The sequence below is a fragment of the Schistocerca gregaria genome, chromosome 8, assembly GCF_023897955.1.
Source record: "Schistocerca gregaria isolate iqSchGreg1 chromosome 8, iqSchGreg1.2, whole genome shotgun sequence".
NCBI classification, from domain to species: domain Eukaryota; kingdom Metazoa; phylum Arthropoda; class Insecta; order Orthoptera; family Acrididae; genus Schistocerca; species Schistocerca gregaria.
Genome location: NC_064927.1, coordinates 127,521,212 through 127,547,953, shown reverse-complemented (window position 1 = coordinate 127,547,953; position 26,742 = coordinate 127,521,212). Strand labels below are relative to the sequence as shown.

Here is a 26,742-nt window from a genome sequence, read left to right as displayed (position 1 = left end):
TGGAAGTGAAAGCAAATCATTGTTAATCTCTGAGGTGTATTAAAACAACTACAGAACAGCTGGCATCATTCAGAAGTCAAATTTAATTTTCATACAGGGAAAATGGAAAATGAGTTTGCACTAAGTTTGTTGTAACATGGTAACTGTTAAGAAACACTTGTGGTTCTTTTTCCAGTGAAGACATCTGTAACAGTCAACTAAACATCACCATGTGTCCTCTGTGTGACTACTTCTGTAGTTTCTGGAATCTTGCAGAAACATGCCTTCATGCACGAATAACGTATCTTTTTGACAATCCTACAACAGTCTTCTTTGCCGTGTTCATGTCATTTTGGGGTGAGTACAAATTGTTTCTAAACTTGCATTTGATATTATTATTTTCCTGTGAAGCAATTAAATATAATTAGGTGTACAAAATTATTTTGATCATAAATAATATAGTACTTTTTGTCCCTTTTTTCCCCCACCATTACCCATTGTCGCTACTGTGTGAGAAATTCGGTATGAAAAATCATTGCTCCAGATCACAATAATAATAACATTAAAAGATTTTCAGGATGAATGGAAATGATGCAGCACAGAAATTGACTTATTTTTGTACAAATGAAAGAATTTCAGAAATTTGTTTTTATATGCATTGCTCGAACAGAAGAGGTAAAATATGTAAGAAATATAATTCATTTAAGAAAAATACACTATAGAGGAGAGAATACACAACTTTGGAAAAAATAAAGTATGTTTTCGCAAGGAGTATTTGCAACAACAAAAATGCTTAACCTTAACATACAGCGCTATAATACAAGGTTGAAACCAGAATGCCTGTATGCAAGTGAACACATAGTATTAAATTATTAGTTGATTAAAATATAATTATTGGAAAGAAGAATTCTGAGGAAAAACTTGACAAAATGGTGAAGTAAGGTTAAAATATATATGAGAACATATAAAGTACTACAGAAGCAATGAGAAAGATGCGATGTTATTCTTTGGTTGTTTGTGTAGAATATACAGCAGTTTAACCAAACATACCTTACAAGTACTTACAGCAAAAGTACATAACCAGTTGGAGTTTAGAGGTCAGTGAAGATGTACCAAGTAACAGCATAAAAGTAGTAGAAACAATACGAGGAGGAGTAGAAACATTGAAAGAGAAGTGGAAACACTGTGAGAGAGGTAAGAACAACACGAGAGAAGGTTTAGGGAAAAAGTTTTTGCAGATGAAAGGATTTCAAAATAGAAAGGAAGAGGAAACATGTACAAAGTAGACTGAGGAGAGGAAAGGAAAACGAGAAAATATGAAAATATCAGAGAGAAAAGGAAAAAAAAAAACTTAATATAACAAGGACAAAGAATAAAAATGAGCTGCATTGAATGTTTTATGTAATGCTGAATTTGTAGGGACATGAAATGGAATAACTATGTAGGCTCAGTTGTAGGAGGCAAAGCCAGTGGCAGATTTCAGTTCACTCCCAGGACACTTGGAAATTGCTGTCAGTGTACAAAGGTGATTATTTACAGATCATTTGTGCGCCACATCTTAGAACGTTGTTCGAGTATATGGAAGACATACTGAACAGGACTAACAGGGGAGACTGAAGATATACAACGAAGTATAGTACAAATTTTCATATGTTTATTTGACTAATTGGAGAGTATCATGGAAATGTAGTAAACTTGAATTGGCAGACTCTTGAAGATAGACGAAATTATCCATTGAAAGACCACTTACAAAATTTAAAAAATTGTTATTCAGCCCCCTACATATCACTCACATAGGGAACTTGAAGATGAGATTTGACTGATTACAATTTACACAGACACATTTAAGCAATCTTTCTTTCTTTAGTCCATATGTAACTGGAGCAAGAAGATGCCCTGACATGTGTACCATGCCAAGTACTCTCTGCCATGCACTTCACAATTGTTTACAGATTATGGCTGTAGAGGTAGAATTGTTTAACTACATTTTTCTGCACTGTCTTTTCTGTACTTTCATTAATTCGCTAACTGCTCATTGCAGATTGAAAACAATCTTAAGATGACTAACATTTCATGCAGAAATCAACATTTTTTAATCAACAACATTCTTTGCAAATTGTTCAGAAGTATAAGCAATAAACAAAATACTTGTAAAGCATTTACAGTTAGTCCTTTTGATTGTCAAAGAAAGGGAAAATATCCGTATAATGTTCCAAATATACATGTATATTTTTGTGCTGCATAAACATATAATGTAAGAGCAACTATGTAAGGTGCTAAGTCTTTCGCTGATTGAAATGTGATGGGTACACATACCAGGTAAACAATTTAATACAGTTTTAGCGAAAAATAGATAAACCAAAATACTACTCCTTTGGAGAAAAGTTAACCATTACAAGTATGATAGTTCGTGATTAGCAGTAGATTTATAAAAATCCAACTTAGGCTAAAGAGTAAAATGATGAAACATTCAAAGCCAGTATTTACTTGTTGTACTGAAGGTTGATGGCAGATAACAAGTTTTGGCCATCTCCCAGTAATGGTGAAAGCAGAGACGGTGACAACTCCATCAGTCGACATTGGCTGGTGCAGCATGGCGTTGTTTGTAGTAACAGTTCAAATCAAGGCTCTGATTGAACTGTGGGTGCAGTAAGCACCTGACCCAAAGCTTGGAACAACTTTGCCCCACCCTAAATACTCAGGCCATATAGTATACTGGAAGACCTACATGCAGTCATATGCCCCATGAAGGCAAATAGGTCCGGAGGGCATGAGACCTCTGACGGTGCTTGCACATCACATACCAGCCTAGGCAAGATTTGTAGTTGAGTTCTGCCATCTACTGATATAAGTGTTTCGAGATTAGGCCATTTAGTAGACCACTGCTGTGAGAAGAGTTTCTGTTCGGCAGGAACCCATACATAGCACCCCTACTCCCCTCAAAGGACGAAAGACTGTTGCAGTTCTTGACAGCTGAGAAACCTGCTGATTCTTCGCTGGTCACCTGTGGAACTGGTGACCCTGACATGCTCAGTTTGATGTCCATCGACGTTAGTATCTGTACCGGGGAAGAGGTGACCTTGGCAACCTGGACCCTGTGGCTGCAACAGTTGGGCTGTATCCAGGTGGGAGGACATCTGATCCAGGAACAACGATCTTGACAATCCACTGCTAGAAGCCATCGCTGTTTTTCTTGGGCTTACCTGGAACAAATGGAGTCACATGTAGTCATACTTCCACCATGGCCTACCCCAATAAATATGTTACTACTGTTGGGACACATTGGTGACTATTTTTGGAGAAAACCAGTGCCCAGGCATCATCTTTGACAATAATGGTGGTGCTGAGACTGTAGAAAGGGAGATGGATTTCTCATAGAATGGAGGATGGGGAGTTTGGACCTGTGGTGCTGCCCCCATGGAGTTTTTCAGCAGGGCTGATGTCATCTTGGGGGGGGGGGGGGGGGGGGGTGGAGCAATAATACATCAAAAACACAGGGAGCGCTTCAACTAAATTATATCATGATGGTTGCTAATTTTGCCTTGAACGTGTGAATAAAGCATTTCCCTTATCCATTGGTTGCGAGATGAAAATGCTCTATATGCACTAGGGAGGTGCCATTGGAAGAACAGAAAGAGGTAAATTCAGAAGTTGTGAACTGAGGCCTGTTGTCTGTAACTATGGTTTTCAGAAGTCCTTTTTTAGATAAGATCCAGGCCAGGACTCTAAAGACATCCGAGAAACATATGGGAATGTGGCTTCTGCATCGACCATGATCAACCAAGAGTCTGCAAAGTCTAAATGGAGTGACGACCAGGACGCTGAGGCATCCAAACACAGGAAGTATCTATTAGACGGTGCTGCCTGTTTGCTTACACCGGTTTCACATGGTGCCATCATGTTGGCAATAGCTGCATCAATATCTGGTAAATACGTACATTGATGGCCCAGCCTCTTGGAGAGCACAACTCCCTTATGGCCCTGCTGTGGGAGGGGCAGGCTGCATTGCTGCAAGGCAGATGGGATCATGACATGGGTGCAATGATTTTCTTTTTACAACAAAAAGAATACATTGATGGTGGAGAACTTGTGGTACCTGTGCCAGAATGCCTGAACTTACAGATGAGTCCAATGTTTCAGACCCATCGACATCCCTAGGCGCACGAGATGGAGTAGTTTCTAAATAATCACATTGCTACAGCTTCTTCTACTCCTTTGTCCATGTTGTGACAGCCCTTTGGTTCTGAATCAAGTTGCTTACCATGTCCCACTGGTAACTTGGAGAGAACGTTGGTATTGGCATGTTGAGTGAGACCTGAAGTCATATGAGTAGCTAGGGGAAAAAAAAGAAATCAAACAATGCCCAGCTATGGAGGCAATGTGTGGCTTGTGTTGGAATATAGACGTCTGTCTTGAATAATGGTAAAACTGGTTTGTGGCCAGTCAATAACTTGAAACATTGACTGTACGCATATTTGTGGAATTTCTTGACTATGAACACAGCAACCTTTTCCATTAGGTGGTAATTGCATTGCATCTGTGCCAGAGTCTTGTATATGAAAACATAGATGTTCCACACCCTCTACTTCATAAGATAACACCACACCCGAGCCGTTATTTCAAGCATCAGCCGTTACAGTTCTACATCTACATCTACATCCATACTCTGCAAGCCACCTGACGGTGTGTGGCGGAGGCCTCGGTGGTTTGTAGACCATAGTAGTGAGGACTTGCTTGAGTTCTTGGAAGGGTTCAATTCCATTTCATGTTTTTGCATCATAACTGATGGAGCAATTCTGTCTCCTATGGCTATTTCGTGTGTGATGAACTTGCAATAATTATTAAGTTGGCTGACTTGCTTGAGTGTACACTGTGGAGACAAAAGTCATGGGATAGCAACATTCACATATACAGAAGTTGGTAGTATTGCATACACAATATATAAAATGGCAGTACATTGGTGGAGCTGTCATTTTTTCAGGTGATTCATGTGGAAAGGTGTCTGATGTGATTATGGCCACACAACAGGAGTTCAAAGACTTCGAACGTGGAATGGTAGTTGGAACCAGATGCATGGGAAATTCCATTTTGGAAATCATTAGTGAATTCAGTGTTCTGAGGTCCGCAGTGTCAAGAGTGTCCAGAGAACACCAGATTTTGGGCATTACCTTCAGACAACACAGTGCCTGATGGTGTTCACGTAAGGATCGAGAGCAGCAGCACTTCTGTAGTGTTGTCAGTGCCAACAGACAAGCAGTACTGTGTGAAATGACTGTGAGAATCAATGTGAGACATTTAATGAAGGTATTCATTAGGACAGTGTGACGAAATCTGGCATTTATGGGCTATGGCAGCAGGCAACTGACGTGAGTGCCTTTGCTAACAGTATACATTCACCTGCAGTGCCTGTCCTAGGCTTGTGACCATATCAGTTGTACACTAGACACCTGATAAACTGTGGTTTAGTCAGATGAATCCCGATTTCAGTTGGTAGGGCTCAAGTGTAATGCAGACTCCATGTAGCCATGGACTCAAATTGTCAATAAGACACTGTGCAAGCTGGTGTTGGCTTCATAATAGTGTGGCCTGTGTTTACGTGGAATGGACTGAGTCCTCTTGTCCAGTGGAACCAATCATTGACTGTAAATGGTTATGTCTAGCTACTTGGAGCAGCCAGAGTCCATGGCTACATGGAGTCTGCATCGCACTTGAACCCTACCAACTGAAATGGGGACTCATGTTTCCAAACAATGATGGAATTTTTATGGATTACAGTGCACTATGTCACCAGGTCGCAATTGTTCATGATTTAGTTTGAAGAACATCCTGCACAATTTGGGGAAATAATCTGGCCACCCAGATTGTCCAACATGGGACATAATTGAGAGGTCAGTTCATGCACAAAATCATGTACCGACAACTCTTTCATAATTATGGATGGCTATAGAGGTAGACCGGCTCAGTATCTCTGCAGAGGACTGCCAATGACTTGTGGAGTCCATGCCACATGGAGTTGCTGCACTACACCAGGCAAGATGAGGTCTGACACAATATTAGGAAGATCCCATGACTTTTTTACCTCAGTGTATTGTGATGCAGGTTGTATTCCTGAATCACTGAGAGCACAACCAAGTTATTCCACCTGAGGGACAAAAAATGGCATTTGTTCATTTTACATTTGAGATTGAGTTGTTGTAGAACAGTAAAAAAGGGCATCATTGTTGCCCACCAACTGCATAGCATGTTTACCAGTGATGAGAATACTATCCACACAGTTTGCTGTACCAGGTACATCTTGCACCACCCTTTCCAAGTATCATTGAAAAATAGCTAAGACTCTGACAATGCCAAAAATAAGTCTGTTATGGCAGTATAGTCCAGAGTGTTAATAGCTAGAATCTTCCATGTGGGTCACCTACAGGGAACTGAAGGTAATCATCCAGAAAATGAGTCTCAGCAAAAATCTTGTCTTCTGAGAGTAATACCATAATGTCATCTACTTTTGGAATCAGGTGGGCATCAATGACAGACTATGCATCGTTCGTTAACTTTGAAGCAACAACAAATCCAAAGTGACTCATTCAGGTCCACAGTACCGATGAGGGTAGTCCACTAACTGTTGGTGACTGTGGTGAGAATGCTTTCCTCTTGGAGTCACTAGAGATCCAGTTATAACTTATCTCTGAAGATTATTAGCACATTCTGGGCCTTGAAGAAGCAGAATGTAGCTGTTGAAAGGAACGTGATATGAGCCTCAAAGCCAATGATGCTGGAGTTAGGATGAGAAGAAACTGGTTCATACCTGGAGCAAAGTTCCCATAAATGGGAGCTAGCTCCTGATGGCTGAATGCTGTAGATGGAGTTGCGCACTCCCTAGTTCAAAGCATTAAAAAGGTCCAAACCAACGCTGTAGGTGGCTCATTCAGTGTCTACCACAAAGATGCATGCCATGAAGACAGTTGAGTGATACTGAATGTGAGTCATGAATTATCCTTTCTTGTTGTGTAGGTGAGCCCAAATGTTGGTAAGGGTCAAAAATTGCAGTATTTATGGAGGAACTCGTATCAACTTGGAACTCCTGTGGAATGGAGTTAACTTCCACTGTGAGCATTAAGACTATCAAATATGCAGATGTAACCTTCATTCATCGTGAGGAAAGATTGCAGCAAACTTCCAACGAGTGTCCTGTCTTACTGCAGAAAGAACATTTAGCCCAACAATAGTAACATTGTTTCTATGTTTGGGTGATAAAACAGTTGCTGGATGAGGATAACTGCTGTGGGCAAAACACACTGGTTGAGGGCTGGCAGCCACAGGGAAATCAGAATGTAGTGCAGACTGTGGCTGGGATTGGGACCACATGAGTGGTGCAGTCTACAAACATTGGCGAAAGGTTGTGTAATGTTGCTGATGAGTGTGGGTATTGCTTGAAAGCCCTAATGATGGCGAGGCAAGTCTCTAGCATGGGATCCTTGAGGTTGAGGTATGTCAGTACAAAGCCCTTGATCTGGTGAATGTACAAGAACCATGTGTTTGACAAGGGAAGTTGTGAAGGACTGTTTACATTAAGATTTAGTACACCGGAACTGACAGTCAAGGGATAAACCCTCCAATTTGGATGTCCACTTTGTGTAAGATTGTCTGCTAAACTTGTGATAGCTAAAAGACTCATGGAAGGTCACCACAAAGTGCACTTATGTGTTAAAATATTCTAGTTAAAAACTCTCAAAGTGATGGTAGAGGAGGGCATGGGGCTGCACTTCAGGCTTGAGTTGCTGTAGTAAATGGTAAATTTCCAGACCTGCATAGGCCAGGAAGAACCATGTGCTGCTGGGTGTCCCTGTGATACCTGTGCCAATAAGCATTGTTCCAGGTTGGCCACATACTTTGCTTAGGATTTGATCTTCTGGCCATACACCTATAACATCAACAATACCCCTCTGAATCTTTTTGCCGGGGAGTCAGTGCAGGGCAGCCAGTTGGACAGCTCTGGGTTGGATATGGTGATTTCCTGTTTCATGTTCTGGAGTAGGAGCAACACCTGGATACACACACAAACTGTCACCTGGGTTATGAAACACATTTGAAAGTTTTGGTTCCGCATCATTTGCTAAGTCCTGCACCGGGTGATGCGCAATGAAAACACCGCTTAGTAAACAGTGTACAATAGTTTTATTAAAAAGTGCTCAAACCAAAATACTCTTCCTCCTTTAGAAGAAAGTTAACCAGTACAAGTTTGGATAGTTCATGACTAGCACTGGAGTTATAAAAGTCTAACTTAGGCTGAAGGCCAAAATGATGAAACAATCAAAGCCGTGTTCACTTGCAAGTAGGACAAAATAATGTAGTGAAGGTCAATGGCTAGGATGAATTTCTTGGACATCTCCAATGCATAGTGCAAGTCCTTGCAATAGTGAAAGCAGGCTGTGGCACTTCCATTGGTCAGAGGAGCACGCGCACACACACACACACACACACACACACACACACACACACACACCTGTGCCCCTACCTTGTGTCGGCTGGACACTCAGTCTTGGTCAAGCCTGCGCAATGTAGAGGCAAAGGTTGTGTGTGTGTGTGTGTGTGTGTGTGTGTGTGTGTGTGTGTGTGTGTGTGTGTGTGTACTCCAGTTCAATAAATTTTCTAAATTTGTGCCGTTCTCTTTGTTATAGGGGTTTACGTCACTCTAAGCTGAAAATGCCTTACTGTACTGTGTCCTGCATTGTTTGTCGCATTCTGATAGTGTGTGTTTAAGGCTTGTCGCCGCTCGCGGCTTGGCTTGCTTTTGAGCGAATTACCGCCGCTTACAATTAAAAAAAAAAAGTGAGAGTGGAATCGTGTCATTAGTGAAACAATGGCAAGAGACTGCTATTTGTTGTTACTTACACTGCTGCCTTCTTTGATAATGATCAACAAGAACCAAATAATAGCCTGCGTATGATAGAAGATGTTCTGAACGAGACTTTAGCGAATATTTTTCTCCGTTTGAAAATCTTTGCAGACGCCCCTTTAGTACATTACATTCTGCACAGAAATTAGTCATCTTAGATTTAAAAATCTAGTCAATTGCTGTGCTTTATTTCTGACTGTATCACTATTAGGCATAAGAATAATACAAATATAAACATAACATGATATGTATATTCTTCCGTGTTTGCTGTTGTCTCATCCTAGTTCCGTAGTTTATTAGGCAGACAGGATTTAAATGAGATAGCAGCAAACATGAAAGAATACATGGCAAAATGTTTATATTCATATTATTCTTATGGTGAAGAGAAGAATGCATGTGATTCACAATTCATAAAAGCTCCTATTAGGTACCATCTCTTCTCACAGGTAGGAAAGAATTCAGAACGTAGAGTTCGCCATATTGACAAACATCCCAAACAGTCTTGCCATTGGGATTTTCGTAGTACATTGAAATTCTGCTACATTCACAGATGAACAATACAGAATTTGTATTTACTTCGTTGGACAATGTATGAAAATGCAGTGGTCGAAACTTGGGGCGGAGAAAAAAGCTCGTCTTCCACCTTTTTATCTTTAAATTTATTTACTGACGTAGAGGTTTTGGCGCCAGTATTTATCTTTGTGCCTGCAAAGCATGCCTGTGTAGCGCTACATTTATTCAATGGCTGAAGTTAATTGTGGCGGCACCCCCCAACATTTTTCAGAACTTCCACTTACGATTCTAAGCAGTAGGCGGTTTTTTGTATTACAAAAACCGGGAAAAAAAGTGCGGCTTGGATTCGAGTAAATACGGTAGGTGAATGGTCTCCTTTACTCCTAGCATTTACAACAAAAAAACAACTTTTGATAGCTTCAAACAAGCACAAATGATGTCCTGGTGGTGGTGGTGGTGGTGATGATGATGATAAACTGATACACACAAAAACCATGACAGTAATATGCTCATTCTCTCTCTCTCTCTCTCTCTCTCTCTCTCTCTCTCTCTCTCTCCCCCCCCCCCCCCCCCAATGCCTATTACCTGCTTCCTAAAGTCCACAAATGTAACCACCCAATATTCTCCAATGTGGTCTGTTACTGTAAGCCCACAGGAAGAATCTCTGCTCTCATGTGCCAACATCTTCAGCCTATTGCCTGTAACCTACTCTGCTATATATAAGATGCAATCAAAAAATTTCTGTTTGAGGGTGTTACTGCAGTGTGTATGCAACATAGCACAACTTGTGTTGGTATATAAGCACTGATATATAGGGGTAAGTGTGGCATTCATGTTTTTCCGACTGGTATGCAATAAATGTGAAAAAGTGATCTTTGGCAATGTTACTACCCAAATGCATCCGAACAGGAACAGCATGCTATTATTCTTTTCATGGCTGCCAAAGGACAAACACTGGTTGACATCCATCAGAAAATGAAGAATGTGTATGTGGCAGCATGTCTGTCAGAAACTGCGATTGTGGAATGGTGCGCCAAGTTCCCTGCTGGTTACGATTCAACACAGGATGCTATGCTGGTCGATTATGGAGGCCAGTGTCATCCAACTCACAAGGGAGACAGTAGTCCTGATCACTCCCCATGTCATTATCATACCTTTGGTCTCTTAAGAAAATGCCTTGAAGTGTTGACGATTGCTGTTGCACGAGGATTTGCAGTGGGTAGTTAAGGTCTTCTTCCTGCAGCAGACTCATTGTTTCACAGAATGGGTGTATTTAACCTGGTGTGTCAGTGGGAGGGTTGCCTCAATGATGATGGTGATTTGTGTGAATGGCATACCAGTTGTGGACTGTAGGGCTTTGAAAAAAACTTTTCAGTTTCCCTTTATACAGGCTGGAACAGATGAGTGTCCCGATGAGTGGATACCATTTGTGGCAGCTTTTCTGAATTGTGCATGTGGGAACTCCCTCTACAACATATCCTTCGTATTTGTAACCCTCCTGGCCTCAACCTTCACTGATCACTGTCCTCTACCCTCTACCTTAACTAATCATGTCCGGCCACCTATCCCCTTCCTGGTTCTCACTCTAGCGCTACACGCCTTCTATTCCAGCAATGCTCCTGCTAGTCTTTTCCCCTTCTATACCTCCCCCCTCCCCCCCCCCCAGCCACACCCCCTCTCTTTTCAGCACAGCCTTCTGACACGGCACCTACCAGCCCCATCCTGTCCGCACCATGATCCTGCATACTCCCACAGGTAGCGCAGTATCTTCCCCTACCCTGCTATCCCTCCACTCACTGACAACATGCCTCTCCCTTACCCTGCCACCCATCCCAGCTGATTGCTACTCACATCAAACACAGTAACTGTCGTTCTCCAGTACTTGGAGACAGTGGTTTTGTGTGTGTGTGTGTGTGTGTGTGTGTGTGTGTGTGTGTGTTTTGTATTTTGGAAGAAGGGCTTTGCCTGTAAGCTTAATATTTTAGCAGTCTTTTTCATAGTACCTGGCTGTGACTCAGCCCCTCCTCCATATGGTGAGTAGCAGTGTAGTAATTTCATATTGCTGAAACACCATTATAATTCAGTAAACAAGACCAAAGCCAATATGCTTCCCTGATCACAGTCTAATATGAGATTATGCTCAGTTTCAACTGGCCTTTGAAAGGACGTTGGAACTTAATTTTTGTGCTTTCCTGTTTGCCATCAGACAAGCAAAAGTATTTGGTCTAATTAAAATGTAAGGTAATTACTTTATTGTTTACTTGATATTACTTGGTTATTCTGTGTTTACAGATTTAACTTCACAAGTTTAGAAACAGCATCTGATAAGAAAATCTGAATAAGTAAAATGATTATTCAGTTGCTCTGCATTAAAAATCGTGTCTCATATTTATTACCAAACAGCACAGTATTTTGTAATATGTAAGATCAGAAGAGAAAATTGTAAAAGAAAGAGTAGAAATGTGTTGTTAGAAATGTTTCTAGGGGCATACATTGTGCCTTTACATTTTTCTGCCTCTAGTACAAGTCATTTGGTGACCGTGTACCTCTTATTGAATTCTTTCTGGTAGTGACACACTGAGGTACGTAATTCCACTGCAGTCACGAACATTTGCCATGTTAGTATACTTCCTTCAGCAGGCACAACTGCCGGGAAAACTGATACAAACACATAAAAATAAATATGTGCTGCAGTCTGAGCTTGAGACACCTGTGGTCCAAGCCGTTAGGATGACTGTATTTATTCTGTGTCTGAGTATCAGCCATGCTACAAGTTGTAGCTCCCATAGCAAGTTTAGTGTACTTTAATCTTCATATCAGAAAATTTCCTTTTTACTGTGGACATTTAGAGGTTGGCGATATTTGAAAAAAATGTGTTTCATGAATGGATAAATTAAGTCTGCATAGAGTAAGGCAGCACAGAACTACTACAAAGAAATGTTTACGTATATGTTAACAAGGGTATTGTTTATCTGTAGAAACAGATAGTCAATTGTGGTAGGTATAAACCTTGCATTCTTAACAATACCTCCTTCCTCATTCTTTTTTCCAATTGTTCAAGCTCCTTTTCTGGACATAGATTAGAGGCTGTGTAATTTATATGTACTGTTACTCTGTAAGTACTACTTCCATTTTGTGATATTTCATCCCCACTGAAACTGGTGTGGTTAACCTCTTCCAGCTGCAACATTCTTAGGACTATGGAAGCGCTACTCTGCTGAAATCACACATCGCTGGGACCTCACTGCATTCGATATCCGAGAGGAACACCCCAGGCCGCAGTATTTGGCCAGGCTTGCACACGTAAAGCGCAAGCACATCAACATTGTTACCAACACCATGGAACCATGTGTGCCCTTTTGGAAAGTCCGTCTGCCAGCTACAATTCTCAGTTTTTCTGTCGTCATGCTTTTGGTATGATAACTAACAGTGAAGTGAGCTTAGAGCTACCTGTGATAATACTAGTTAAAAGTTTCGGAGAGAAATTGCAGTTTGCTATATTTGGAGCCACTATTACCTTTTTTCTCATAGGTAGCACTAGCAGTTGCTGCTGTTCTGGGTGTTGTGTTGTATCGGATGTCTCTTATGGCTGCACTATCAGTTTGTAATGAAAAACTGGATGCAAGCTGTGCATTCAAAAGTTATGCCATGATTTTTACAACTGCAACAGCTGCTTCCATTAACCTTTGTTGCATCATGGTCTTCAATTATGTGAGTCATAATACTGTATCTGTAAATGCATAATTTTAGTCTTAGATGGTTTCTTTCTTTTTAGTAGAATTAAGATTAGTTAAAATGGAACTCTTGTGATGAGAACGATGTCACAATTTGTATATTCCATGTAGCTGCATTTAACTCTTTCATTTTAATATTATTAAGCTAATTTCCAACACCAGTAGTTGTGATATTCCACATTTAGTTAATTTTGTGATTCCAGGTTTACCAGTGGCTTGCAGAACTTTTAACAGAGTTGGAACTTCTACGTACACAGACTGAATTTGATGATAGTCTCACACTTAAAATTTATCTTCTTCAGTTTGTAAATTATTATGCTTCTATATTCTACATAGCATTTTTCAAAGGCAAATTTGTGGGATATCCAAAAGAGTACAATCGTCTCTTCTCATACAGGCAGGAAGAGGTAAGTAAAATAAATGCTAAACATTGTAGCACAAATGTGGACGAGATCTTCGGGACCATGTTGTGTGCATGTGTATAGGAAGGAGATGGTGGACTTATTTGTCATTTCATTTGCCAAGATCTACATATACATCTGTACTCTCCAAACAACTTTGAAGTAAATGTCAGAGGATATCTCCCATTATATCACTTATTATGGTTTCTTCGCATTCCATTTGTGTATGGATCATGAGAAGTTTAGTACTGGCAACATTCCCCAATGTGGTGTTGTTAGAAGACAGTTAGTTTCCCCATAAGTAGGTAGTAGGTGGCAAGCAGCGTGAAGTTCATCGTGTGAAGACCATCATCTTGAGTACATCTTCACCTAGTTCATAGACTGCTTTAGTATCTAGGACATAGATTCACTACAGTGTTGTAATCATAGAGTTTAGTGCTATTGCTGTGAATGCCATCAATCCCAATGGTCAACTCACCATGAAAGGTGGAACGCTGGAGTATTTAAAGGGAGCTAGTGTGAGGCTATGACATAAGGCTCACTTCGTAATGATCCCATGTGTCGTCCTTATTCTGCTGTATTCACTTAAAAGGCTGTTAACTACAGTGTCAGTTCCTCACTATATGCTCTCATGTAAAAGATAACAGTTCCTTGCAACATGTCTGATGGACTAATGAATATGCTTTCCTCACTTCCTGTGGTTTTCTGTCACAGTCTCATTTCTGCTGAATGTGTATCCTCATTTGGCTGATGAATCATAATGTGTTGATGATCCAACCCACCTGTAACATACTGGCTCAATTCTTTCTTCTGCCTCTGTCTCTGGCTTGACTTGAGTTTGCCCGTGGCAACATGAATGAGTTCTAATATTATTTTCTACTTTCTTTCCCCAAACTATTCAGTGCTGTAACATTTCTTAGCATGTCCAGTGGATTAGACAGACCTGTGACATTCTGTGCTGCCCTTTTTTGTATATTTTTAGCCTCCCTGTTACTGATACTTGCTATCCCAAGGAATTTCATTTATAGACTGACAGGATTTTCCCAGTATTCTTACCAATGAACCAATCTGCCAGCTGCTTTATCTACAACTGAAGGCATGTGATCATTTCATTTCATGTGTCTTCAAATTGTTATACCCAGGTACTTTTATGAGTTGACTGAGTCCTGTTGTGAGTTACTGTAGTCATAGCATGGTCTGGAAATGTCAAGGATATCTCAGGGAATTCTGAGATGTAATCACTTGTGGCACCATGTATAAACTTGAAGTGGTACATTGAATTGTTGTAATGTTTGTCCCTCAGTGGCAGCTTGAGGAAACTTTGTTATTGTCCACATTATCTTAAGTTCCAGTTATGTTTCCCATAATGTGTTCATGAGTGCAGCTTTGTATGATTTGCATATGGGAACTTGTCATTTGGCTGCGAATTTGTCATCTGCACAAATTTCATAAAAAATATAAATGGGGCTCTGTATTTGAACGTGGATGTTTTGTAAATGACATTGAGTATACAGGCTTCAGTTTTTTTTCTTTTCTCAATGCAAAGCAGTAATTTTCTGAATTTGTTGTAGTGCCATACTTCCAAGTTAACAATGACCGTATAAGTTTCAAAAAGCGTCCAGTTTGAAACGACAAAACAGTAGATTTTGGAGGCAGGGCAAGAGCCTATATAACTTACAGAATTTTAAATAAAACTTTAAATTATTGTTCGTTTTTCACAGTTTTTGTTATCTAGCTATTGATTCACCTAAAAACCTCTCCGTACCAAGAAAATCTGCGTCGTAATTTTTTCTTCTCTGTTGCTTTTATGTAACATTAACATGCAAAATATGTACTTATTTCTGTAATGAATAACACATAAGAGGAAATGTGTAATATCACAAAAATATTTAACATAAAACAGTAATTACAGCTAAAATCAACTTTTCAATTACATTGTAGACTACTGTATTACCTTAATATCCAGTTAAATGAACCAGAAGCATGAAAAATTCATAAATAATGTATGTTTCACATCAATTAAGTGTTTGTTCTGAAAGTCTGTGCTATGCTAATGAAATAAAATAATTCTCCATCACATCTGTTTACTAAAATGTTCATCTTCCCTAAAATTGCCTTTTATTTTGAAGTGGAATAAGCAGTCACATATTTCTCCAATTTCTCTGCAGTCATAGTATGAAGCCAATGGCTGCTAATGGTGTAAATATTAGGAGATGAAATATTCTTGATCAGATTCCCACTAGGGCCTTGTAAATAGTAACAAAAATCGATTAGCATCAGTTTCTTGCCAAAACAGTGGCAAACATATTTACTACCCTCTGCCCAGTATCACTTCTAATGTTGGTCAGCAAGCATTTGACATTCTCAACAATTTTTAACAATTTCTGTAAAAGTAATCTGATAGTCTAATTGTTTAATGCAGCCAGCAAGTAAGTCAGAGTGGTTCTTGATGTATACCAGAGCATTTTCAATTTTAGGTTCAGTGAAAACATTGTGTGCTTCCCATATTGAAGCTGAAGGTTTTCTGAAAAAAGAATAAGTCACAGATTTCAAGGCTTCAAAATTTTCATGTTAAAAACTGACAGCTTCAAATCAGTACACTCCGCCTTGTCAGGAAAGGCTCAGACACTTACTAGGTTTGGCAGCAGTTCTCTATGTAGCAACAGATGTAAAAATGTAAATGTTGTGTGGCTAGGGCCTCCCGTCAGGTAGACCGTTCGCTTGGTGCAAGTCTTTCAATTTGATGCCACTTTGGCATCTTGCACGTCGATGGGGATGAAATGAAGATGATCAGAACAACACAATACTCGGTTCCTGAGTGGAGAAAATCTCTGACCCAGCTGGGAATGGAACCCGGGCCCTTAGGACTGACGTTCTGTCGCACTGACCATTCAGCTACTAGGTATGGACAAGTAACAGATGATTCAATGCTGTGAGAAACACTTACTTGCTGTTTCAAGTTATTTTATTCCCTTCTGGATAGCTGTCATTCACATCTTTGGTGATATGTTGCAGTGCATAGGCCCGACAGGTGAAGCAGATTAAATACAGTGCTGTTACAAATGATTGAAGCGATTTCATAAATTCACTGTAGCTGCATTCATTGACATATGGTCGCGACACACTACAGATAGGTAGAAAAACTCATAAAGTTTTGTTCAGCTGAAGCCGCACTTCAGGTTTCTGCCGCCAGAGCGCTCGAGAGCGCAGTGAGACAAAATGGCGACAGGAGCCGAGAAAGCGTATGTCGTGCTTGAAATGCACTCACATCAGTCAGTCATAACAGTGCAACGACACTTCAGGACAAAGTTCAACAAAGATCCACCAACTGCTAACTCCATTTAGCGATGGTATGCACAGTTTAAAGCTTCTGGATGCCTCTGTAAGGGGAAATCAACAGGTCGGCCTGCAGTGAGCGAAGAAATGGTTGAATGCGTGTGGGCAAGTTTCACGCGTAGCCTGCGGAAGTCGACGAATAAAGCAAGCAGGGAGCTAAACGTACCACAGCCGATGGTTTGGAAAATCTTACGGAAAAGGCTAAAGTAGAAGCCTTACCATTTACAATTGCTACAAGCCCTGACGCCCGATGAGAAAGTCATTGAATTTTTGGCGTGGTTGCAACTGCTCATGGAAGAGGATGCGTTCAGTGCGAAACTTGTTTTCAGTGATGAAGCAACATTTTTTCTTAATGGTGAAGTGAACAGACACAATGTGCGAATCTGAGTGGTAGAGAATCCTCACGCATTTGTGCAGCAAATTCGCAATTCACCAAAAGTTAATGTGTTTTGTGCAATCTCACGGTTTAAAGTTTACGGCCCCTTTTTCTTCTGAGAAAAAAACGTTACAGGACACGTGTATCTGAACATGCTGGAAAATTGGCTCATGCCACAACTGGAGACCGACAGCGCCGACTTCATCTTTCAACAGGATGGTGCTCCTCCCGCACTTCCATCATGATGTTCAGCATTTCTTAAACAGGAGATTGGAAAACAGATGGATCGGTCGTGGTGGAGATCATGATCTGCAATTCATGTCATGGCCTCCACGCTCTCCCGACTTAACCCCATGCAATTTCTTTCTGTGGGGTTATGTGAAAGATTCAGTGTTTAAACCTCCTCTACCAAGAAACGTGCCAGAACTGCGAGCTCGCATCAACGATGCTTTCAAACTCATTGATGGGGACATGCTGTGCCGAGTGTGGGAGGAACTTGAATATCGGCTTGATGTCTGCTGAATCACTAAAGGGGCACACATCGAACATTAGTGAATGCCTAAAACAACGTTTTGAGTTTTTGTATGTGTGTGCAAAGCATTGTGAAAATATCTCAAATAATAAAGTTATCGTAGAGCTGTGAAATCGCTTCAATCATTTGTAATAACCCTGTACATATAGAATATACACAGGATAGTTGACACCAAATGTAGACTGCAGCATCGGAATACATGAAAAGAAGTGGTTTTCTTCTTGAATTCCCTCAAGCTACAGCACTTTGAGACTATCACTCATAAAATAAGCTGCTGTTGAATGATTTGTGCTTTTCAAGACTTGCAGAAAATTGGTAATGGCTTTGATGGTTCTCCTCTGTTGACTTTGCCATCAATGAGATTGCCAGTGAAACCTCCACAAATACGTGTTGTTTCATTAGTGGCATTCCATATGTGATGGTCACCTATATATATTACTGTACATGGTCTGTCCTAGGATTTTTGTCATTTACCTTTTCCTTAACCTTTGGTTGTGTTTGTTAATACGAAAAATGCCAGGTTGCATGATGGCTCGAAATACATGTTGAACTGGATGAATGAGCTCAGAGAAAGGCAGTAGAATACCACCTCCAACAGGACGATGTCTAGTAAAGCACGGTTGTGTTCAAAATAATAATAATAACTGTTGTACTTTACACTTTTCATAGCCTCTCGATAACAGAAATTTAAGTACAGTAGTTTTCCCTCGAAGTCGATTTGCTAGGAATCTGTTGTTCACGGTGCTTTCATAGAAACACACAATATTCAGGCACAGTTTCCTTCCCCATCCTTGAAACATTCTAAATTTGTGATCCGTCTCTAATGACCTCGACATAAATGGGACATTAAGCCCCACTCTTCTTTCCTTTTGTTAATGTTTAGATTCTTCACTGCCATTAATATAATGTTAGTTGTTACAACAGTTTTAAATGGCTCTTAAATGTATTGTGGTTTCTGCTGTAAGTGAGACACACCATTTAAATGTGTTCTTTTTATTTATTTACAGTGCAGTCCTGGAGGATGTCTAATGGAGTTATGCATTCAGCTTGGAATTATAATGATTGGCAAACAAGCTATGAACACACTACTTGAAATGTTGTTTCCGTAAGTATAATAGTGGTTTAGAGTAATGCCAATATTTTTACACAAATCAAGATTAATGTCTTAAGAGTGCAGAGATTGCAGCATTTGTTAATTTTTTTCTTTATTTTCAAAGGAAAATTGTTGCTGAGAAATTGTTTCTGTGATTTTCGGTATTTAATCCCTTTTTAGCTATTTTTGACAGATTTTTGTGCAGGCGAAGAACTGTTGTGATGATATGAATTTGAGTCTTCTCACTTGTACAGATTATTCTTCAAATGGCTGAATACATTGAAAGTGAAGACAGGATTTCGGAAGAAAGGACTGGAATCATGCCGGTCAAGGTGGATGAAAGACTTTAAACTGGTAGAATGGGGCCCACGTGGACTCTTTCCAGAATATCTTGAGATGGGCAAGTGTCTTTTTTAGAGTGTGTCAGACCTTGTAAGGTAACATAACTAAATGGGCTTTTAACATTTGTGAAAAGTTAAACCTGTGTTTGAAACCAGGACTCAAACTCTGACAGCTGTCTTTCATCGGCAATTCTGTTGTCCATTACATTACATTAGTCATAACATATTGTGCTTAATTTCTACAGGCATTATAGAATGACATAAGGTGCCATTTTGTGCTTGTTATTCGACTAAAGCTGCCTGGTGTGACTGAGTGGTTCTAGCCACTGCAGTCTGGAACCGCGCGACCGCTTTGGTCACTGGTTCGAATCCTGCCTCGGGCATGGATGTGTGTGATGTCCTTAAGTTTAAGTAGTTCTAAGTTCTAGGGGACTGACGACCTCAGATGTTAAGTCCCATAGAGCTCAGAGCCATTTGAATCTTTGACTAAAAGTGTGCGTGCATGTGTGTGTGTGTGTGTGTGTGTGTGTGTGTGTGTGTGTGTGTGGGTAGGTGGGTGTGTGGATGTGTGTGTGAAGGGGGGATAATTTATTCTATATGTTGAATAGTTTGTCTCAGTGGAAAAACTAATAATTGTGTACAATTGGGTGTCTGTTACTATGTTACGTTATTCCAGTGTGTGACTCGATTTTCAGAAAATTTAAACTTTGACTGTAAGTGTTTTGTAATTGTCATCTTTTCGTATAAAGATAATTATATTTTCATCAGGGTGTATTTATTGTCATTGGACCATGCTATTTGCTTTGACTGAAAAATGTATGTGTGGTTGAGTGTATGTAAATGTGAATACTAGGATTAAATACAGGCATTTTTGTTTGTTTTTATTGATTAACTGAATTAGTAATTGACCACAATTTATTGGTTATGAACTGTAGATTAAAACTGAAGAAACTACAAAAAGGAGGGAATTTTTAGGAGATGGGACCTGGATAAACTGACTAAACCAGAGGTTGTACAGGGTTTCAGGGAGAGCACAAGGGAACAATTGACAGGAATGGGGGAAAGAAATACAGTAGAAGAAGAATGGATAGCTTTGAGGGATGAAATAGTGAAGGCAGCAGAGGATCAAATCGGTAAAAAGATGAGGTTTAGTAGAAACCATTGGGTAACAGAAAAAATATTGAATTTAATTGATGAAAGGTGAAAATATAAAAATGCAGTAAATGAAGCAGGCAAAAAGGAATACAAACGTCTCAAAAATGAGATCGACAGGAAGTGCAAAATGGCTAAGCAGGGATGGCTAGAGGACAAATGTAAGGATGTAGAGGCTTATCTCCCTAGGGGTAAGATAGATACTGCCTACAGGAAAATTAAAGAGACCTTTGGAGAGAAGAGAACCACTTGTATGAATATCAAGAGCATTGATGGGAACCCAGTTCTAAGACAGAAGGGAAAGCAGAAAGGTGGAAGGAGTATATAGAGGGTCTACACAAGGGCGATGCACTTGAAGACAATATTATGGAAATGGAAGAGGATGTAGATGAAGATGAAGATGAATTGGGAGATATGATACTGCGTGAAGAGTTTGACAAAGCACTGAAAGACCTGAGTTGAAACAAGGCCCCCGGAGTAGACAACATTCCATTAGAACTACTGACAGCCTTGGGAGAGCCAGTCCTGACAAAACTCTACCATCTGGTGAGCAAGATGTATGAGACAGGCGAAATACAATCAAACTTCAAGAAGAATATAATAATTCCAATCCCAAGAAAAAGCAGGTGTTGACAGATGTGAAAATTATCAAACTATCAGTTTAATAAGTCACAGCTGCAAAATACTAACGCGAATTCTTTACAGACGAATGGAAAAACTAGTAGAAGCCGACCTCGGGGAAGATCAGTTTGGACTCCATAGAAATGTTGGAACACGTGAGGCAATACTGACCCTACGACTTACCTTAGAAGAAAGATTAAGGAAAGGCAAACCTACGTTTCTAGCATTTGTAGACTTGGAGAAAGCTTTTGACAATGTTGATTGGAATACTCTCTTTCAAATTCTGAAGGTGAAGGTGGCAGGGGTAAAATACAGGGAGCAAAAGGCTATTTACAATTTGTATTTCTGTTAGAGACAGCAAAGGACTTGGAAGAGCAGTTGAACGGAATGGGCAGTGTCTTGAAGGAGGGTATGAACATCAACAAAAGCAAAACAAGGATAATGGAATGTAGTCGAATTAAGTCGGGTGATGCTGAGGGAATTAGATTAGGAAGTGAGACACTTAAAGTAGTAAAGGAGTTTTGCTATTTGGGGAGCAAAATAACTGATGATGGTCGAAGTAGAGAGGATATAAAATGTAGACTGACAATGGCAAAAAAAGCGTTTCTGAAGAAGAAAAATTTGTTAAAATCGAGTAGAGATTTAAATGTCAGGAAGTTGTTTCTGAAAGTATTTGTATGGAGTGTAGCCATGTATGGAAGTGAAATGTGGACAATAAATAGTTTGGACAAGAAGAAAACAGACGCTTTCGAAATGTGGTGCTACAGAAGAATGCTAAAGATTAGATGGTTAGATCACATAACTAATGAGGAGGTGTCGAATAGAATTGGGGAGGAGAGGAGCTTGTGGCACAACTTGACTAGAAGAAGGGATCATTTGGTAGGACATATTCTGAGACATCGAGGGATCACCAATTTAGTATTGAAGGGCAGCGTAGAGGGTAAAAATCAAAGAGGGAGACCAAGAGATGAATACACTAAGTAGATTCAGAAGGCTGTATGTTGCAGTAGGTACTGGGAGATGAAGCAGCTTGCACACGATAGAGTAACATGGAGAGCTGCACCAAACCAGTCTCAGGACTGAAGACCACAACTACTACTACAATAATGGTAGCTTGAAATTTAAAAGTTAGGAATATAAGGAAGTACAGGGTAGTTGGCCCCAGGAGGTAACTGGGTGATGGTGTTCCCACAAATAATGGGTGGATATTTAATTCTTATAGGGTTGCCAGTATCAGCTAAATTGTTTTATCTTGTAAAACAACATACAGAATCTCATTCACGAGCATTTGTTAGGCAGATTGTTTTCTTTAATAATGATATGGTGTAGTGGGATAGATTTCATTGGTTCTCTTGTAATTCTCCCGTGACCATTGGTTCTGGGTCACTTTTATGACCTCTCAGGTCCTTTTCCTTCACCCCTTTTCCTCCCCTTCAACCTTTCTGCCTGAAGAAGGGGCCACTGGCTCCAAAACCTTCTTTTATGTGTATGTTCTGTCACCATTTGGTGAGTAGATTTTTATATCTGTCCAATTATAAAAAATGTGCTGGGACAGTTGGACCATATGGGGCCAGTTACCCTGGAAAGCATTCAATTACCCAATATTTTTTACAAAATAACAACCTTGTTGCAAAGGTTAAATATGGATTAAAAATAAATGTATAGTTAACCTAAGTAATAAAATTAACATAACTTTTAATCAGCATACGTCATGGTGTGGACATACAGGAGAAAAAAACAAAAAAGACTTCATTTGCTTACAGTACTGAAGACCAGAACCAAGTGTTAGATGATCCCTTTCTTTGCACCAAAATATTTTGTTAGTGAAATGTGAGAGAATGAACACATCTCAAATAGGTTGTGAGAACGGCCGTGGCATGTTTTCTATTGCAAATAGATGAACAACAACTGGCAAATGGAATTCAGACAGTTGACAGTTAGATGGACTTGGGCTGTCACCAGAGGATATTATGCAGTGTTACATTTAACAAAACAAACTATGATCATGATTCAAACTATTCAAGTGTCCCAGGAGGAATCGTCAACATTCTGGGGGGAAAAATAGCCTGGTAAACATGGGTTCTAAAATGTATAGCATAAAAACTATAAGCACCTGTTCATCTGTGCTGCTGTGGAACACATCTCTTATGCTGAACAGGTGCTTATGGCTCCCAACCCATAAGTAATTTGATTTTTCTAAAAGTTTACTACCACTGTGAAAGAACTAAATCTGTGGGAAAGCTAGGAAAAATATAAAACTGTGATGAAACATCATTTCATCACGATCTTTCAAAAAACTGTAATCGACATCAATCCCAAATTTAAAACTAATTCTTGTGAGGGAGAAAACATTACAGTTTTATTGCATTTATCAGCTGATACCAAAATGATACCAGTGCTTTGTGTATTTAAAGTTTGTAATGGAAAACCAGCTCCACAGAGAGACACCTACATTGACTGTAATGTCAGCAATGAACAAGGTTGGATGGTGCCCACAATATTTTTCAGCTGTTTCAGAGATGTCTTTTTAAAGAATTTGGGTTCATAGAGACCAACATGCAACCCACATTTCAAGTAAATTGATCCAGAAGATGGTGTTTCTATCATGAAGATGCCACCTTACACCACCCATGTTTTACTGTCCCTTGATGTTTTATTGCTACAAACACCTGCCTGTAATGTAACTCCTCTGGCATTTGTAATAATGGAACTATTAAGTAAGTGTGATTTGTCTATGAACTATATTATACATCACCAGGCACAGATACTCCAAATCAGATTAATTCAGCTAGTGGGGAGTATAGACAGGCTGTGGCCAGTTACCTTAAAATCTTAACATAACTGTGTCCATGTGAGAGAGAATTGCATTTTTTTATTTATTTATTTATTTATTTTTATTTATTTATTTATTTATTTATTTATTTTTGTAACTCCAACATTCAGAGAAATTTTCAAATGGAAAGTTTCATTCTATAATAAAATGCTACTTTAAAGATTATCTTGAATAAACATAAGAAACAGCAGGCTTTAAAGTAAAAAGGATTATGTTTTTCTTGTAGAATTGTGGCCCATTTACATTGTGCTTCCATAATTTTAACATTCCCTCTAAGAAAAACAACGTATGTTACACATGTAGGAAGCCAAATAAATATTAAATCACCATCAAGAGCATAAAATATTATTATCGCCATGAAAGTGCTCCATCTTGACTTTCTTAAGATGTCAATAGAAAGCAACTTATTTTCAATATTTTTCATAATTATTGTATTCAATTTAAATAAATTGACAGTATACTTTTTCCTTCTGTGTAGTGCTGCAGTATGGTTTTGTTACCATTTTTGTGGCTGCTTTCCCATTGGCACCATTCTTCGCATTACTGAACAATATTCTTGAGATGCGTCTGGATGCCAAAAAGTTGCTAACTTTTTACCGGAGGCCAGTAACACAGCGTGTCAGAGATATTGGTGTCTGGTTTCGTATCTTGGACTCAATTGGAAAATTGTCTGTAATTAGTAATGTAAGTATAGTAACATATGAAGTTGATTTTTGTATTTTGACAGCATTAAACTGAATCCATGAACTGGTATTTAATAATAAATCTGAAAATGTCTAGTTTTTTTAAATTTGGATAGGGAATAGCACTTATAGTTGAATATGTAGCTACTGGAGCGAAGTAAGTCCACAACAAACTGTGGATCAGAAGAGAAACTGCGTGCAAGAAAAGGCCAAAATTATTGAAGAGGAGGAGAAAAAGAAAAATTGTAAAAAGTTAATACTGAAAGTGAAGTGAGTTTGGCAAAGATGGAGAATGCAGAATGTAAATAGGAGAGAGACAGATTGTGGAAGAGAATGCAGGGGAGATAGGACGGAAAAAGAGAATTTGAATGCTAAGAACAAGTATACGTCATAGGCACAGTTCCTATCTTCAGAACTTTTTATTTCCATAGGTGCTCTTTGATAGGTTTACATAGTTTTGGTTATTATCTTTTGCCTAATGATTGCCAGCAATTCATAAAATGTTATAGACGTGTTTCCCATACTTGCCTCCTGATTCATTATATTGAGACATTTGGCCTTTTCTCCAGACTTTAACCATTTTATCTCTTCTCTTTCTTTCCAGTTTTCACTGTGGAAAACTGCTGATAAGTTCTGAAGGTAGAAATTCATTGTAAAGTTGCATATTTATGTGTGTGTTGGACAGGATACAGTGATTTCTATTCCAGTTAGTTCTAGGCCAATGTTCCACTCTTGTTGTTAATATCTAGTTTCAGCTATTTGTTATGAATTGTATTGCTCTATCTTAGATAAATTTCTTTTGTATAATACAGTTATGATGTTTTGATGTCCATTTTGTTCTGTTTCTTGTAGGGATTCATCATTGCCTTCACATCAGACTTCATACCCCGAATGGTGTACAGATTGACTGTCTCACCTGACCATACTTTAAAGGGATACCTGAATCATTCATTATCATACTTCAATACAAGTGATTTTGAGCCAGGTTCGGAGCCACAAGTTGGCAATGGAGATGTGACTATATGCAGGTACAACAAAAGAAAACTTGTTTATTACTTGTTTTGTATATTTCATGAAAGGTGTAAGAATATGTTTTGTTTAGTAGCAGAACACAAACTTAGTTTAGTGAATGTCAACGTAATGTAACTCTGTGGTATAGCAAGGAGATTGATTTTTTTTCTCTGGCATCAAAGGCTTCCATAAACTGTCTAGTGAATTCTCAATTGCTGTGAGAAGTCTTGTCTTGATTGCTCTGTGTAACACCAAACAGACTAAGTAGGTCAAGAATGATTCCAAACATATCATGTCATACAATGAGTGCAAGGTATATTAGAAAATTAACAGAAATTAGATTTAAACAGTGAGAATACAGTATCCGAAGATGTTGCATTCTCTCTCTCTCTCTCTCTCTCTCTCTCTCTCTCTCTCTCTCTCTCTCTCTCTCTCTCTCACACACACACACACACACCACCCCTCCCACACACAACCGCTCCTTACTGAAATGACTAACCAGTTTTTGCAGTAGTCATACATAATCTGTTGAAATTTAAAAATTAAGACTATCATCAGCTTGTGTGGTTCCAACACCATAGCTCTTCACTAGGCACGACATTGTTGGCATTGGTTGAGTGCCACTGCTTATTTTGACCTGAGGAACACCTGATGCAATTAGTTGTCGTGGGACCTGCGGATTATCACATAATCAGTCATGGTGTAACAAGGTCTTTTTTGTTTATACAGTGTATCACAGAGCTAAAAGTTATAATATGTATTGTGTTTTGGTTGCAATAATATCTTAAACATAATCAGACAAACTTATATCAGTGATTGAGGTGTATATTCACTAATGAAAACCAAAGTACAGCTCAAAAATAAAATATTTATGAACACATCCCCTTATGGTGATACCCATCAAAAAATATTCTCGAGTTTTGAGCCGTGTCAAGTGGTTAGCTGCCCCTGAGCTTTCAGCAGAGATCTCCTTTGCCATTGTCAAGTGGTTGACTGTCTTGTGGATGCTGCCGATGTACTTATATAACAGCACTATTGCCAGTGACACCGTTGGTGATCAATCCCGCACCATATATGGTAATCGCTGCAACTCTCAATCGCAGGGACCCAGGCTACTGTTGTTGTTGTTGTGGTGGTGGTGGTGGTGGTGGTGGTGGTGGTGGTGGTGGTCTTCAATCCAAAGACTGAGTTGCTGCATCTCTCCATGCTTCTCTATTCTGTGCAAGCCTCTTCATCTCTGAATA

The 26,742-nt window shown here is 39.4% G+C and overlaps 1 protein-coding gene across 2 annotated transcripts in view; it reads left to right on the top strand.

Annotated features, from left to right (window-relative positions):
• LOC126284056 (anoctamin-1-like) overlaps positions 1–26,742 on the top strand; it is a 124,491-nt gene that overhangs the window by 69,322 nt on the left and 28,427 nt on the right. For both annotated transcript variants that reach the window (XM_049982643.1, XM_049982644.1), the window contains 8 exons: positions 176–336; positions 12,567–12,799; positions 12,917–13,096; positions 13,323–13,526; positions 18,772–18,869; positions 19,112–19,257; positions 24,283–24,488; positions 25,340–25,515. In XM_049982643.1, coding sequence (XP_049838600.1) covers positions 176–336; positions 12,567–12,799; positions 12,917–13,096; positions 13,323–13,526; positions 18,772–18,869; positions 19,112–19,257; positions 24,283–24,488; positions 25,340–25,515 — 1,404 coding nt within the window. The remainder of the gene's footprint in view (positions 1–175; positions 337–12,566; positions 12,800–12,916; positions 13,097–13,322; positions 13,527–18,771; positions 18,870–19,111; positions 19,258–24,282; positions 24,489–25,339; positions 25,516–26,742) is intronic.